Below are 18,183 nucleotides of genomic sequence, written 5' to 3' on the forward strand. Positions count from 1 at the left end.
CAACTCAACAGCGTGCAAACACTTTATACACTCCACCAAAGTACAAAACAACTTTCTCCCTCCCCTCTCCTCCTCTCTGCTGTGCTTATAGTTATGAGCTGTGTTAAATCCACAGTTTATGCAGGAACCTTTCCAAAGTGCCTCCCATCCGAAACTCTGCAAGCCAAAAAAAGCAGCGCTCACAGTTTGCAACAGCAAAGAGCAAATTAGTGACGATGCACGTAAAAGGTATTGTCATCTGCCAGCAGGCTCAGTGGCAGAGGGTAGCAGTATGTTGTCAGATGAGCGGTAAATATACAGACAGAAGTGCTGGCATTTTGCTTCTAAATAGCTCCCGGCTATAGGGTTTCCTGGAGGTCAAAGGGGACGTGGTGTGGCTGCTGCAGCCTTACACCAACCCTCCACCTCTAAGCTAAACTCACCACACAAAACTATGCAAACCTGTCAGCCAATTTATCTTCCTGTTTTACGCTGCCCTGCATTTCAACTTTGCATAAGACACAGCTTTGAAAGCATGAGATGCAAAAATGGCATCTAATTGAGGGCTTTCACTTTGAAATAAGAAACACAAGAGTTGTTGGTTGACATCTACTCATATATTCATATAATGGAAAATTATAGGATTCATATATTTAATTTACACTAATATAAATGAAAACTGAACAGGACAAATATGTTGAGAGGAGGTTTAGTATTGTTTAGTGAGGAAGGATTACTGGAAATGACCATTAAAAACATATACAAACCAAATGATAAATGTTTAGATCAAATAAAATGTCAAATAAAAATTAATTGCTAACTTCTCAGGCAAAGATTTATTTTTCTCGAAGTGAAACACAACGCTTTAACTCGCTTTTCAACTAAGTTAAAATAAAAAAATAAAAAATAAAAAAACCACAACATGCCTCAAGCTTCTTATGTTCCGATGTTGCATGGCCTCAATTATCTGCGTGTAATCCAGCCTGCCTAGAGGTTTTGCCTGTGTCTGCCGCTTTCGTCACCGGGCTGTCAACAGTTGTCCCCCAATGTCTATTTTTGATGCTTATTTACGGCTTGTCTATTCTGGACAGGGAGTGGGGAAGCATGGGGGGTCGGGGGTCCAGAGACAATAGATAAGACAGTGGTGGAGCACAGTCGACAGCTTGCCGGCTAGTTTTACACTTAAAGAGTGGACGGGTATTTATATTCAACTGGGAAGGAGGGTGATTGAATTTGCACAGCGCTGACTGATGTGTGCAGTTCATAGGAGTAACACTAGACATTGTGGCTGTGTTGCGACGACGACTGAGAAATTTCAATGGGGCCGCACGCCAAACAACGACCCAGCCGAGAAAATGGCCTCAGCCCCGCCGGCAAAGTAGGACAAAGACACCTGTTCCCTGTCTCTACTTTAAGCATTGCTTTCTTTGCTGGTTTTAATTTTGCTCTTGCTCGCCTTATTTCTTTTACACTACACCAGGACCTTTTATTACTCTCACATCATTCCCTCTTCCTCACCTCTCAATCTGTCAAATCTCCGTTTCTCCCAAAACGCCATAACTGCAAACCTGGCACGAGCCACCGATAAATGATTCCGCACATGTGAAATAAAGGCATGGCACTAATAATAGGCATTACGGTACAGCGTTCTTTTAGGATTGCGCCCTCTCAGAGGGGGATGAAAAGAGGCTTTTCAAGCAAGCTGAAACAATGACGAGCAATAAACCAAATATGCTGAAAGGGGACTTGCTGAGAAGGGTGTCGACAACGCCGTTAAACCTCTAGAAATGAACCAGGGAGGCTGAACAAAAAGCAAAAAAGACAAGGTTTTCAGGTGGCAAGCCGCAGTCTCACCTTCCCTTAGGCCAATACTTTATAGGCCACATGTTGCACTGCACTTCCCATCAGCAGCAGCAGCACCACTAGGCCTCATACTGCCTCAGCAGTGCTATACAGAGACGTCTTTCTCCTAATACAGATGCATTTGTGGCGGTTTCTGTCAGACGAGGCCTGGAGATGCACTTCAGGGAGAAGCATGGCTCCATCTGTTCTGCGGCGTTGTGGTTTTGATGCCTCGTCCTCCTTGTACTTTGACTGTTCACATATCACAGGAGCTCCGGAAATGCTCAATTAGTTAATTCAGATATTTAATTTGTGGAGATCCCTGTGATCTCTGGAGCTGTGCCATGTTTGGATGTGGATTCACAGCTGTCTGCTCTAAAACCCACCACCTAACCCCCCCCTAACAACCGCACCCCCATCAAAAAAAACCCACACACCCATCCCAGCGCGACAAACGCTAATGGGAATCTGTGTCTCCCGCCCTCTCAGACAGAAAGCATCACTGCATCAGTCTCTGCATTTTAAAACAGCTTTGGTCGTCTAAGCTGCGTTAAGGTATATTGCATATATGTGTGTGTGTGTGTGTGTGTGTGTGTGTGTGTGTGTGTGTGTGTGTGTGTGTGTAAGAGAGAGGAAAGTCTCTACTGTTCTAAATAATACAAAAGGGGGAAGCCTTTAGCCTGTTGTCTGCTTGGTCTCCTCCTTTTCTTGTCTTCTCTTCCTCTTAACGCACAGACAGCCAGACAAGGATTATGGGGTCATTTCCCACCGTCTGTCAATGAAAGTCGCACACACACCCAATTGTACAGAAACACACGTACACACACACACACACACACACACATAAATTCCCTTTCGTCACTCACATCTGACAGAGTCATGACCGTATAATCAAGTGAATGCATGACCCCACTTTTAACCAACACACACAGAAACCTGCATCCAGTCACTCATCTCCTCACCTCCTCATATTGCATCTCCTTCCACCTCCGTTTCACACAAACACCGAGTCATAAATTGCAGCATTAACTCAAATAATGATTGCACGGCATGAAAATTCAATGACTGGGGCTTAATGCGCAGGAATCGCCTGGTAGATTACGCTCTGGGTGCGTGTGTGCGTGTGTTTGAGTGTGCATGGGGAGTCTGTAGGGGGTGTTGATGGATCAATAGGAGTTCTATGATCAGTACCTCCCAGTCAGGAACCTTATAGACAGTCTACTCGCACAACTCATTTTGCATTTGGATGCCTTGCATTTTCTCCGTCTGCAAAGACGAGAGTGGAGTGGCGGGAAGGGAGCAGGGGGCTGCACGCGTGTGTGTATGTAAGTGTGTGTAAGTACACAGGTACTGTATAGATATTACTGTCAAGCGTTTGTTATGTGTGTCTCTGTGTAGGCATGCAGGTCTTGACATGATTGCATGTGTGTGTGTGTGTGTGTGTGTGTGTGTGTGTGTGTGTGTGTGTGTGTGTGTGTGTGTGTGTGTGTGTGTGTGTGTGTGTTGGACTGAAGGAGAAGGAAGGGTTACTTTTGGGAGATGCTGTTCCCTGGGCTGCATGTGTATTAGCGGCCTAATGTTCATGTGAATAATTGATTAGAGCCTCTCTGTGTTTTTGATAATTAGTTGATAGCTTCTTAGCTCTAAGCCCTGAGATTTCATGTGTGTATATGTGTGTGTGATAGAAAGAGAGAGACAAGGAGTGTGTGTGTGTGTGTGTGTGTGTGTGTGTGTGTGTGTGTGTGTGTGTGTGTGTGTGTGTGTGTGTGTGTGTGTGTGTGTGTGTGTGTGTGTGGTGGTTTGGGGGTAGCTAGTCCACTTCTGAGGTATCCTGAAAACAATAGCTTTCAAAAAGAAAAGAAAAAAGCTCTTTCCTCTAAGCCACGCACTCATGGATTAACTTTCCTCAGAAATGAGGCAACAGCACATACATTTCTTTCTCATAGCCTCATTTGTTTCTGGAGTTCTCTTTCTTTTTCTTCTGCATGATCTCTTTCGACACTCTATCAGCTGGATGATTAAGATGAACCCTCTCTGACATTTCATATATGATTAGAATAAAAAGCTGGCAGACGTTACCTAGTTTTGTACATATGTAGTAAACAGACCAGCCGTGGCAGACAACAATAAACATTGCATGCATGAAAAGGTAGCAATTGAAATTCATGTCTGGCCCCTCACTGGTCCGTTCTCTTGCCTTATTGATTTTTCCATCTTTCATATGCTTATGCATCAAGTAAAAACAGAATAGGGAAGTTTGGGCGTGCTTGGTTCAGCCTCAGATCCCGGCGCTAATATCAGACAGAGAGGAGGGTTTGTTGCCATCGTCAGTGACCTTGAGAAAACAAGACGTTCTTCCCGCTGCAGCACGCAGACCCACAGAGACACTTTGTTTTTCCTGCCTCATGAATGTAGTGCCACGCTTCTTGTGCATTCTCACAGATGTGTGAATGTTTGTGTATGTGTGCTTATCTGGCTTAAGCTAACTACTTAACCTTACATGCTGTGATCCATCCAAGATTATTTTTGCATCTTTATTATTTATTCTTTATCTATTCACACATTTGGTTTGCTGCCATAGACGGCTACTGCGTTTCCTGTATCTGTGGTGGCCTGAAGAGGCCCAGGCAGCGCAGGAAGACCTTATTAGGCCCACGTCTTGTTTCCTCTCGTCTCGACAAGGCTCGGGACAAAAGGATGCTGTCCAGGATGAAAGGACGGACAGGGGGCGAGAAGAGAGAGAGTTTTCCCTTTTTACCACAAGCCCGGGACAAGAAGAAGAATGTCAGGATGTGTGGACGGGTGAGAAGATGTGAAGGTGGGGAGAGGGAGAGAGCACGGCCAATCGAAATCACAGAGTGTTCTCAGGGTCAGAGGTCAGCCTCCAGAGTCTGTTAATGCAGTCACCGTGGGAACCGATCAATCTCAGTGCCGCGGCCGCATCGACCGGACGCGGGCACACGTGGACACACACTAGCATTCTTTCTGACACACACACACACAGAAAATACAGCGTTCATTCACTCTCACAAAGTGCTTTCTGCTCTCCAGCACACTGAGTTCATCTGCACACGCCGACTCACTCAGAACACCTCGCCTAATGCTTTTCAGAGAAGAAGACAGACGCTGCTCTGACACAAACAGTCTGAAACTTCAGCAGCCGCAACGCGCTTCCTCCGACTGCCTTCGAGTTCCCCGACAGTGTTCCTGCACCAGCAAATGTCACGTCCAATCACTGTGTCACATCATGCTTGAATAATACACTTGATGGAGTCATTCTTTGTTGCAACAAGGAATGCTAAAGGACACTGCAGCTGCCTTATGTTTACTGATACTAAAAGACAGATTCCGTTTTTTAAAAAAACCAAACAAAAAAGGAATAGAAACGGCAGATAACTTGCGGCGTATTCAAGGTCATCCTGGCACCACTGCTCAGAATTAAAGTCCTCACTGATTTTCTACTCACATAACTCAATTAAGTGAGAAGAAATGAACATTTCTGCTGTTGAGTTTTAAACATTACTGGGTCATTCTCTCATGCCAAAAAGACAAAGTCAATGAATGGGGATGCAGGTCTCCAGTGCCCACGTGTCCCCTAGGGGACAATATGAATAACAGTTCGTTCTGGTGTATCTGATTGAAGGTGCTCAACACTGACAAATCAAGACCAAGTGCTATTTTTCTGAAATTTTGTATTAATCACTTCCGAAGGCATGTGACCAGATGTCACTGGGTCTTTTTTTAGGCCGCATACATTATGCACTTGTTTGCTCCACAGCATTTCTCTGCTCTGTGTGCTGTTTCTGTTTTCTGTCCTACCCAAACCCCACAGAACCTACAGTAGACCCTGCGCCTGTTTACGTCTTTACTAACACAATATTCCCACAAACACCCATTTGCCTCATGTGTCTAGCCTCATGTTGCTCTTCAGTAACTTAAAAGAAAATCCACATCACATGCGTTTAACATGCTCCACAGTATCCTGAGTGAATATATGTTGATTAAACCCTGGCAGTAGCATTCTTCACAATGAATGGACAGCACATTAAGTGTTTGCTTTAGAATAGGAAACGTAATTGCAACGAGCAGAATCCATTTTTTCTGCACCGACAAAAAAAAAATAATTTCTTCTCGAAGTTGGAAAACAACTTTTCTGCAGACACAAGGCCTTCTTGTGACAAAGGTGATATTTTCCGAGCTCACAGATGGCCTGTGGCATCTCTATGGTTGTTTGGGGACATAATAACAGTCTAGGGTTTCTGTGCGCTCCATCAGAGATAAACCCACGAGCATTCTCCACTACCTGATACGTTGGATTAGAGACACATGCAACCAACAAACAGGTGCCAGTGACATGAAATGTTGATGATACTACATACTGCATTTAAGAGACTGCCTGACTACAGACCGACTGAATTAATGGCTTAGCTTGTTTCCAAATGTTGATCTAATCTTAAGAGAATGTTTGAAATACTGCAAAATATTTTTTTAAATGTTGATTAGGTGAATGTCCAGCTGGTTAAAAAACAGTTCAGTTTTATTGCCAAGTAGGTTTTTTTTTTTTTTTTACCGATTTTTCTTTGACGATTTGGTGCAGAACAATAACCATAAAAGTATTAAAATACTGTTTAAAGAAAGATAAAAAGCAAGTAAACATCATAAGGAAAGTGGAAAGAGCTGTTTTCCGTCTGAAGGATGTACATTAACTATCCAAACATCATCCGTGACCACAGTGAGAAAGCTTTTAATGGCTTTATTTTTTAATAGGCCATTGAAATGACATTTAAAATGATGGATTTACTGAATATGACTGAATAAGAAGTTCAGATTTTTGTTTCCTGGCTGTCCAGCTCTGTAAATAGATATCTGATTTGCTGAGGTGCTGATTCACTTCGTGAGTGCACTACCAGCAGCACTGTGGACGAACAGCATCCTAAAAGTCAGCCGCAGTGTCAGGCAACATGGCATGCAACCAACAGGCATTTTGGAAGCTTTAATCTTCAACCTTGTCTGCTGGCTGATAAACTCAGTTTTGCTGAAGCTCAGTATATTATCTCCAGTATTATCATTCCTCTCTGCAGGCCCCCTCCCCCTCGACTAGCAGCGCCACCTGCCACCTGCTCATTTTCCCAGCATTCTTATCACCCCGCCAGCCGTAGGATCAGGCCCACACGAACTGTATGCCGTGACAAACAGGAGTTGGTTTAAGGGAAGCGGAGGGTCGGGTGATCGTTTGTATTCTCACCCACTTCTGCAATGTCTAGAGATGAGCAGGACGTAGCTTGGAGGCCCCTCTCCTCTTCCATCAGGTCACATAGCTGGAGCGTCCTGGGGATTTTGTCACTCACTCTGTCGTTTTTTTCTGATGGAGGTAACTCTATTTGTGGCATTTGAAAGTTACGACTGCCAAAAATGATTTGCAGCCGGATTCAAGAGGCATTTGTGACCTGTTTTTTTTTTCCCTCCCTTGTCATTTGGTATTTGTTAAGACAATAGGAAGGGTAATAAAGAGAGCAATTGTAAGATCTGATCTCATGTCAGCAGGGTTACACATGCCTCCACAGAAAAAAACTACCAACCACTCAATGATTTGTGACACACTGATGACCATTTAGTTGAACAAAATCATATTGTCGGCGATGGCACCGCACACTGAGACTCTTTTCAATTAAATTACCAAACTGCACTGGAAATGAGCTACAGTACGTTCAAGCACGGCATAATTAAACCTTCGCAACGCTCTGAGAACAACAGGCGCTGTTCTAGGTGAATTAATGCCTGTTCCCAGGTGAATACAGGGCCTGTTTGGCTCAAGGCGAACAGATGCCAAGACAGGACTGCACCAAAGGACCGCTGCTAGAGACGCGCGAGCATTGATGTCAGCTTCAAACCTCACCTGTAGTACTCCGAGACAGCATTGATTCCTGTCCAGCAAAGAGAGACGGAAAGATGGAAGCGCAGCTATTGTTTATGTACAAGTCGTTAGAGGCAGATAAACTCACGGTCTGTGTGTGTGTGTGTGTGTGTGTGTGTGTGTGTGTGTGTGTGTGTGTGTGTGTGTGTGTGTGTGTGTGTGTGTGTGTGTGTGTGTGTGTGTGTGTTCTCCCCCCCGTGTTAAAAAAATAGCGTGATTCTCTCCATTCATTAAGGCTCCACAGAAGGAGATTCCATTAATCTGTTCATTAGGCCACATCAAAAATGGAACTACTTATTAAAATCAGATCCAGCTGTGTACTCTCGTTAAAGCCCGCCGTACCGTACGAAGCTTAACAATGCTCGTGGCACTAGACCAAAACCCGGCCACAAGAAAGGGGGGTAAAGATTCTACTACATTGGCCTGTTTTGACTCAACACACCATGATAATTGCTCCACTCTTAGCAGGGGGCTATGAATAAACATTACTTTTGTCAGCGAGCCTCTGAATGCTCCATTTCCAATTAATTTACATTTGCCCAAAAATGGAGGGAATATCTGCTCTTAATCACTATGTTTTATTTTCTCAATTTCCCCCAAGTCTTTTCTCATTCTCTCATTCCCTGTCTGGCACTTTCATTCCCCCTCTCACCCACACGCTCTTTCTTTTTCTACCTCTCTCTCTGGAAAATCCCATTAATCTTAGGCCGTGGTTTTGAACAAAAGCTATGGGCTAAGCGATTGATCCTGGCATTGATCCCACTCGCCTGAACGATCATAAAGGTGTTAAATTGGTTTCTTGGAGGATATGTATTTTTCATTGCTGGCTGCTGCAAGTAGAAGTTCCTGCTTGGAATTTCTCTCATTTCTTTAACCAAACACTGGTGATGATATTAAAATATTAAATAGATCACACCTTGAAAAGTAGCCTTAAATGTGGATTTTGAGGCTGGTTTGAAGCAATTTCTGGGGAGTGTGTTTTCTGCATCAGCGTGAATCTTAAAAGCTAAATCCTTACAATGGGTTTTGCTCCATCCAAGGACAGGCAGAAACTTGGGATTGTCCAGATGCGCACAGTGGAAGGAAAAGTAAAAAAAAAAACAAAAACAAAACTTTATGTTGCTGCAAATTCTGCTGTGCATCTATTATGTGTGTTATGTGTATTATGTGTATGTTCATGTCAAGTCATGGCCATCTATTTCAGATTGAGGTAGGTTAAGTATCGTAAGGGTTAAGTATTTTTGTAACAAGACTAAGGCCTTTGAGAAAGATGAATACTTCTGTTCATCGGCAGCGCATTTGGTTGCTTTGCAAGATTATATTCAGCATACAAAGACTCAAATGTGAGGCTATGAAAGGCATTCAGCATTCAGCTTTTGTCCATGTAGTGACCAGCTAGTATAACCTACCAATTTCATAACCCTGAGCGTCCTGGAAATTCAAAAGGAGGAAGTATTATCTTAAAAACGTCTCTGCTTCACCTTCAAAGTAATTCATGCACAGATTTATATTTATTTTCTATTCAGAAAATTAAATTTCCTTCAGCAACACAAATGGAAACTGGAGAAATGACAACTTTGACCTTTGTCACAGATTTTTATATTTCTGTCTTTTCAAGGCAGTGCAAATGCTATAATCCATCAGGCCGGCACTGTGCTTACCATTAACAAAGTAAAGCTTTACAGAGGCTTTTTAAAGAGGTGCTCATTTATAGAAACTAAATAAATAGGCTGCACTTGAATAAGCTTTATGCTGATTTACTTTAGAGGCAATCACTGAGCTGAGGGAAAAGACTAATCAGTGTTGTTACATTAAAATGAGAAAAATAACAATATGGACCATGTATCACATTCCTGTCCTACAGTGAGTCGCAGATATAGCGTGGTGCGTATGTTTAACTTAATGCATTTTGAAATGTATTTGCTAATAAAAGAATCAGCATAATTTTTGGAACTAATCCAAAAATAAGTCCTGATGTTTTCCCAGTCACTCACATCTAAAAAGAGAGATATACAATCTTTGCCATATCACTGAAAAATACTTTATAACCACTTCTCAGACGACTGTTTTGACGTCCAGAGAGTAAACACATTTTACAACATTTTCAGGCTAAGCTGCTAAACCTAGACACCCTGTCAATAAATAACATTGAGTGATCTTATTTCAGGATTCTTTATGTTAGTAATAAATAGCAGACAGTGATAGCAGTGATAACAAGCGTGTTGTGTATCACATAGCAAAATGAGCAACACTCGCAACAACAACTTTGTTTCCTACTGAGTCAACATCGCTGAGAGCAGTAAATTAACGAGCGGCAGTGTTGTCTAAATATTCCATGACCACATGGTGAGATAAGAATTGACCAATTAAATAGATAACGTGTTTTATCGCTTTGGATGAGATCAACATATGAACTTCGTACTGTCATATTGTGGATAAATCAAACTGAGAGGTTATAATCAGTCACTGGCAATAAGCCAGTGTTTTACGGACTGCAGTGGCTGCATGTACTCAAGACTCGCTTGCCTGAAAACACAAGACAGAGCAGTCGTGGACTCCATGTCAGAAAGTTCATATTATCTGAGAGAGCAGGCAGCAGATCTTGTAAGATCAGGCGCCATGAGCGTCGCTCATTTGACAGAGCAAAGGAAGAGCTTGTCAGGGAAACAGCTCGTGTCGCTGGCACTTAAAAGGTCAGCGAACTGAACCCCAACCCCTGGCCCGCCCTCACGCCTGTCTGTCTGTCACCAGTCCCCCTCTTCCAGGCGGGTGTCCCCAGCCCTCGTCTCGGCTGCTATCACCCACCGTCATCCCCTCTGAGCTGCCCCCCTTTGATGACCCAGGCCTCTTGTCAGAGCAGAGCTTCCAGGCAGGCAGAGTGAGGACAGCCCTTTGATGAGGACCCCGCCACTTGCCAGCACCGCTGACATGCAGGGGGGGTGCTTTGAAGAACCCAGGCCTTACATGTACCCATCCGTCCACACACACACACACACACACACACACACACACACACACACACACACACACACACACACACACACACACACACACACACACTTACACACTGATACATGAGCTTCCAGGGTAGATGGAGAAACTCACAGAAGAGGATTGGGGCGCAGTCTTGAAAACTCCCTCCTTTGACCGTGTTTCTTGCTCTCTGAAGGTTTTAATGAAGGCATTTGAATTTTTTCATCTTGTGCTTGAGACACCTTCAGTTTGGGACCACAAAAAAATTGATGTATAGGAAGGAGGAGGAGGGAGACCAACCACAACACTGTCAAAAACGTCAGAAAAGGTCATAGAAGCTTTGTTGTATTTTGTCATTTGACTTTCTCTGATAAAAGAGAAATGGGAGATGTGAGGCTTTCAGAGACATTCAGAGACTGGACACTTTTTTCTGTATAATTTCACTGTACTATTCATCTATTGTTTTGTTAAGTTAGTTTCACAATGGTTGGGAAGCCAGTACTTTGGTGACCAGGCCCTCAGCTCAAAAACATTATGCATTACTGCAGTTTGAGGTTTCAGAAACCCAGATTCATGGCTAAATACAATGCATTTTCACCTGCTATATACAGTACATGTGGCAAACAAACATGAACAGTTGTTCACACATAGCCCATATAACATATAAAACATTAAATATTTCCTTATTTGGTGTAATATGCTCATATTTTGTCATCTTCAGTGAAGGGACAGCAAACTTCTAAATACTGAGTTTTATATGCATACAAAAATGAGGTAGTACGGCGAGTCTTAACAGATAGTACTGGCTGGGCTCGTACAACATAAAAATAAATTGTTACCTAAAGCAGAGCCAGTATAGCCAGTGCCATAGCGTTCATGTCCTCCAGCGGTATGTGTGATTTGGCTTTGCCAGGTCAATGTTATGGTACAGTTGTTGTTATGTCTGCCTCAAAGGTGAACAGAAACTGTTTGACACCAGCCCTGAATCAGCAGTCATAACAATCCCAATCAACAATCAAGTGTCTTCACACTTGGCCTCAGACACTGCCATGTCACACAAGGCAATAAAGAGTTTGCTGTTAGTTGGCAGAGATACAGCTGCTGATATCAAATTAGTACCTACATGTAAGGTCATTGTGGATTGTCCTGTACAATGTCCGGGCAGCACAAAAAGACATTCCTTTCCGCTGCACCTGCCCGTGTCACAGTGTTAACATTGATCCACATTCTCCACTCTCCAAGTGACATTGGCGCTGAACATCACAGAGCATTCTCACAGACTCTAAGCAGCAAAGTAATTCACATCAGCACAAAAACCGCTGTGTGCCCAGACAGACACATTATTCCCAATGATAGCACAAAGAGGACAATGTGTGTTGACAGAAAAAAAGGGGAAAGGGAGGAGAAAGAAAGAACCTCTCATGCATTTTCCTCATTCCTTCTTTCTCAATGTGGCCTTTTTTTTGTTTTTTTTGTCTGAGTCTGACTATATGGAGTAATGATTAACACAGCCAGGCATGGGAAGAGACTAACAGTTACAATGGAGGGGGTTGTTTTGGAGTAGAGAGCCACCGATTGACCTGCCTCGGCTTCCCAAGCTCACCTGGCAGGTCCCTGGGAGCCAGCGGCTGGCATTCAGGAAGAAAAAAAAACAAGTACTTAATCATTATCATCTGTGGAATCACTCAGAAACTGCTGGCAATGTGCAAACAGATAAACCTGGCAACATTGTTAAATCAGGCACGTTGCAAAGCGCTTAACTGAGTGTGGAAAGGTTCACATGAGAAAGCTTTAGAGTGTGTGCAGGGGACTTTTGAGCTTTGTGTAAGGTTGAAAAAACAGTGTCTGTGGTGCACAAGTGATTGACCTGTGAGCAAGTTTACCTTGCATACAGCTGCCTGTGAGGCTGACACAGCGCTGCAGCTTTTTGTTTTGTGGGCAAGACACAGAGCTTTTAGTGTCTCAGTTTATATATAAAACAGGACATACTTGTTTAAATGAAAACCTGAGATACAAACAAAGAAAGTAAACTTTTTTTAAAAAAGTGAGCTTTTATTTCTCACGGATATCTTTCTGTTAGCAGCATTCAAAATTTGAAACAATTTTATCCACCAAGTACAGTGAGTGTTTAAAGATTTGCAATGCAGGGACGAATCAGCAGTTTGTATTGTGAAGAAGGAAATGTAGATCAGCATGCACCAGGTAGAGAGGGTCGATGATGCCACAATGTCATGGCAGCTTTTTGAATAGACATTTTTAGCGTTTGGAAAATAAGCAAAACTATCAACCATCTAAATTCAAATGTGACCATATTTGATTGATGCTTGTACCCACTTGTGCACTTTGAGCTAACAAGGAGGATTTTTTTCTCATGTTGCTCCTCATGAGCTTTCACTTTTTCTGGTTTGTTTTCACACGTGTGCAACTCACAGCAATGCAACAATGCAACAGCAACTCATCCGTACTGATATACTCTCTGTCCTGCAGGGACAACAGGTCCTGACACACAATAAAAGGGGACAGCCGAAGACATAGAATCTGCAGTGAAGGCAGCACACGTTATTAGTCCCCTGTGTGATCCTGACCTGGTGTGTTTGTTTCTACCAGGTGGACGACCAGATGAAGCTGCTGCAGAACTGCTGGAGCGAGCTCCTCATCCTCGACCACGTCTTCCGGCAGGTGGTGCACGCCAAGGAGGGCTCCATCTTATTGGTCACTGGCCAGCAGGTGAGTTGGTTCAACCCCACCCTAATAACGTCCAGCTACCTCCACCTTTTCCTTTTTCTTGCGAAATCCCGCTAACTCGTGCATCACTCGCTCCTCGAGGGACTCCGCAGCAGCTCCTCAGCATTTCCCTTAAAGCCTTATTGATCACTCAGCCACACAGGAGCCACTGCTTCATTAAAAATAGATTATGCTTATAGATAAACACTAATGTCACCAGAATAATCAATTTTGCATTTTTTTTCTCCACCAGTGAATTCATAAAGTACTCGGTTACGCATGCTGCAGCATAGTGAGTGGGTGGACAGATAAAGAATGTGGCTAAGTGTGTTATTTTGTTTTACTGGGGCCTTTGAGGAAGTTGGTGGGAGCTGATGCCCGAGGCCCTAAATGGAGGTCCTCAACGCATCAGGATACTGTGATTGTTTTCTGCTTTTGCTTCACACATACACACACTCACACGCTCACAGAGCACACTGTCAAACAGCGAACGCACAAACCAAGAGCACGCATGGAAGACCTCTTCAGCATTCAGCGATTTTCATAATCTCATGCACACACAAACATGATACTGCTCATCACGAAACTGCGTCTGACCAGTGGCGTGGCTGTCAGTGAGATGAGAAGTCATAAATTATTGACTGGCTGGCTCTCCAAAACATTGCTCTTCAACAAAATGTTTTACAACAAAAGATTCTGGTATAAATATTGAAGTGAGGCAAGTGCACCGTATACAGGGAAGTCCTGCTTTAATTCCATGATTCTGAATGAAGACAAGGTCGGAGAGAGATTTTCAGAACAGGTGAGGAAGTACTGCCTGTGGTAAATAAGCAGTAGTGCTTCTAGTGCAACCCAGTCACTAGACTAACTGTTGGTATTGTACGTGTGGGGAAAACAAGGATATGATGAAACATGACATTTCTTTACGTTCAAAGTCGATGTGTCAGTTTTCAGTTTTATCGTGTGTAATGCTGTGGTGAAGGCACAAAGACCACTTGGTTACCCAGATGAAAAGATATTATTCTATTTTTGTCAACTTCAATATGCTTGAGTGTACTCAAGTGGTCCTTGAGTACCACTTGATTAATACTTGAGTGTACTTGAAGCGTAAATAGTACGCTTAATTAGCACAACTTTCAACAAACTTATTAACAATTGTATTACATCATCAATGTGTTGGAAATATGCCTCAGTATACTTAATATGAAGTAAAATTAAAGTACACTTTGATTAAGTGTGCTAATTGTGCATCACAAAGGACTCAAAAATAACACTACTTTTCATAAATACACTTTATTACTATTGAAAATATCTGTAACTTAGTTCTCTTTTTAACTGTACATTTAAGTGCAGTTCATGACACACTCACAATAAAGTACACTTTTTATAAGTACTTTGAAATAGCACTTTAAGTATTGCAGTCAGTATATTCATTTTGATACATTTAAGTAGAACTTAATGGCATCTATTTCAAAGTAAACTTTTAAAAGTATATGTCTAACAGACTTTAAATTAAGCACAAAAAGTGAAAGTGTACTTGTAATGACTTCTCTATACTTCTCAACATGCATGTTTAGAATTTCTAATACACTAAAGTATACTGCTTTTGACCAGGGTAGGGTCAGGAAATGACCAGGTTTTGGCTAAAAATAACAGATTCAGTCGCCACAAACAGTGATCTGCTGTCACGCACAGTCATCCCCTCAGCTCATATTCATACATCAGTAATCTGAACTACGTCACTTTGATACCTGTTGTAGAAAAGATGATAGCGACTGGCTGCCTAGTGGTGCATAGTACAAACAAATAGTATTATCATAGTGGAAGTATTAGGAGAAATACAAGTACATCATACTAGTACACACTTTGGTCGCAGTCTGGCAGTATCACTTAGCCCTTTTGATGAAAAAGAGAGTTGATGATAAAGTCAGGAGGTGAAGAGAAAAAAGAAAAAGGATGGAGGAAGAGCATATTGGGGTAACAGGTGCAGGAGAGTAGGACAGATGATGGAGGAGGACAGAAATGGAGGAGCAGAGACACACCATGAGGCCAGGAGGAAAGGAACAGGGTGGAGAGGAAAGAGGCATGAGAGATAGGTGGAAGGAGAAGAAGGGATACAGATGGGGAGTGAAGACAAAGAGAAATGAAGGACAGAGGACATGGCAGAGAGGAGAGAAATAAGAGGGAAGAAAGGAACAGGAGAGATGAAGGTGGTGGGAAGGAAGTAGGTAGGTGCTGGTGTGAACAAAGGAGGTAAAGAAATGAGGTGAGACGTAGAGGACGAGGCAGTTTGTAGAGACCAGAGCAGTGAGGAGGAGGAGGAGGAGGAGGAGGAGCTGATAATCGTGGGAGGCACAGGACGGCAGTTTCGTTTGCATACTTTGGTTAATGAACAGCTGGTGTTGGGGGTGGTGTGTGTGTGTGTGTGTGTGTGTGTGTGTGTGTGTGTGTGTGTGTGTGTGTGTGTGTGTGTGTGTGTGTGTGTGAGGGGCTCTGGAACAGTTCATTATTTCCTATTATTCTCTGCCTGGCCAGGGGTGACAGCATAGCGATAACACCAGGGATATTTAGAAGAAGCAGCATCACCTAAAGCAAATGCTACTGCTACACACACACACACACACACACACACACACACACACACACACACACACACAAATCACATAAGGACCGCTTGGGCTGTGCATTCGCCTCAGTGGTCTGTAATGTGCTAATAACTTGTTACAATATGCTCATCATATTGGTCTGTGGTCTATCTGTGTGAAACGTCTGATGTCACATGACTCAATGAGTCCATGAAGTGCTCTGGAGTAAAACATGTGCTGCCTGCTCATTCACAGTATTTATAGAATCAAAAAAGAAAGAAAAAGTTTAGTTAGTTGAGCCTTTTTTGCTCTTGTATGCAGTTACAGCTAAGTTAGCTTAAGCTCATAGAGGGAAATTGAACTTTATTCATTACATGCAGGCAAAGACAGATTTTCCTGCTCAGAAAAGGACCTCGCTATCTTCTTCTTGTGCTGCACTGCGGTCTATCTTCTGCATACCAAACTTATTTTAGTATGTCAAAAAGATGGAACTCAAGTTTGTGTCCTCACACTGGCAGATATTTTCAGTTCTTTAAAGATTTGTTCGAATGCAAATTTGGACAGATGTTTCTTTGCTTTGAATCAGGCCCCTTCTTTGCTGGCATCAGTCACACGCTGCACTCATACTCATACTTTGAACAGCACCAGCAGATTTACAGTTACAGCCTGTCAGCTGGTGTCTGTCATGGTCTTTCTGGTGTCCTCATCTTCCTCGCTTGCTAATTTCTTCCTTTTTCTTACTTTCTGTCTTTCTCCTCTGCTGCGTGTCATCGTGTCACCAACAGCAGAAAGAAATGGCCATGAGTGGTTTCTAGTTTTGGTGGAAGACAGGAGGATTTTTCTTTATCCTGTCATGAGATCAAACGCACTGTGCAACTTGTACAAATGTGCACAAACATGAAATGACAAAGATTGGACTGAACTGCTGAATGATTAAGCGAGGCCTTGCAGCTTGGCAGCCAGTTTTCAGGCTGAAAATCCAGATATTTTGATAGCACAGTGCTCCTGGTGTACATGAAATTCAAATGATGGAGAAATGCAAAAAAAAAAAAAAAAAACAGTTTCTCAGCCAGTCCTGGATTTCTGTGCTTTCAAACAAGCTGCGTTTTCCAATCCCATCTTCCACACACATGAAAGCCCCCTACGCATCAAACCGAACTCACCTCCCATATTCATCTTTAATGTTCTGCTAAGATTGTTAATCGTATTCATGATGGGTTAAGATTTGAAGGTTTATTCATATATTTATTCACTCTGTCTCTCCAGGAGGGATAATAAAGTAGTATTGATTGATTGACTGACTCACAGGTCACCAGGGTTAGTGCCAAGTCTGCTATAGTGACATTATAGCGTTTTTTCTTCTCTCCTTTTACTTAAGGCTAGAAGGCAATAACCCAAGGCATCACCATCAACAGTCCAATCCTTCAATGAAGTTATTTCATGCACAGTTGATTTTATGTAAATTGATTGACACCTTGGAGGGGTTGGGGGGGGGGCAGTGTCTGCTTTTCACCAAGTCATAACTCTTACAGTCTCGAATGTGGGAAGAGAGAGGCAGAAAGGAGCTAAGGATTAACTGGGAGAGGGGTACAGGAGCGTAGTACAAGAGAAGGAGAAGGACGGGAGAAGAGAGAAGAAAGAGGAAAAACATGGTGCATTGTTAACATTTACCCTTCCCCTATTCAGACAGATGAAAAAACGGCTCCAATCATACTATTTACCCCATAAATAAATTCCAAATCCAGGCATGTTTTTAATTGCAAATGGGGGCGCACTGGGACCCTCTTCCTCCCTGAGCTTTAGGAGCTGCGCACGCCAACATCTACCTTCCCCTGGAAACCCTAGCGCAGTCAATTATGGTAATGAATTGTCAATAAATATAAAAATTTAATATGGTCCTGCTTACTTTGAGTGGCAGCTAAGGACTTGCCTCCCAGACAAATGTGCTGCGGCTGCAGATATGAAGTGCACCTGAAAAAGTAGTGTGTGTGTGTGTGTGTGTGTGTGTGTGTGTGCATTTGAACGGATGGGTTGGACCAAAGACCGATGGGTTTATGAGAAATCTATCTATCTATATATCCATCTATCTGTTTTTTTTTTTCTTAACAAGCGTGTTTTTTCTTTTGCTATATGATGGGGAACAGAGAGAGAGAAGTCAAATCTGGC

The 18,183-nt window shown here is 42.8% G+C and overlaps 1 protein-coding gene across 1 annotated transcript in view; it reads left to right on the forward strand.

The window, feature by feature from the left end:
* The window catches only part of nr5a2 (nuclear receptor subfamily 5, group A, member 2), a 69,452-nt gene that overhangs the window by 26,412 nt on the left and 24,857 nt on the right, over window positions 1-18,183 (forward strand). Inside the window, exon 5 of the mRNA XM_070961502.1 lies at window positions 13,316-13,435. Coding sequence (XP_070817603.1) covers window positions 13,316-13,435 — 120 coding nt within the window. The remainder of the gene's footprint in view (window positions 1-13,315; window positions 13,436-18,183) is intronic.

Source organism: Chaetodon trifascialis, chromosome 4, assembly GCF_039877785.1.
Source record: "Chaetodon trifascialis isolate fChaTrf1 chromosome 4, fChaTrf1.hap1, whole genome shotgun sequence".
NCBI lineage: Eukaryota > Metazoa > Chordata > Actinopteri > Chaetodontiformes > Chaetodontidae > Chaetodon > Chaetodon trifascialis.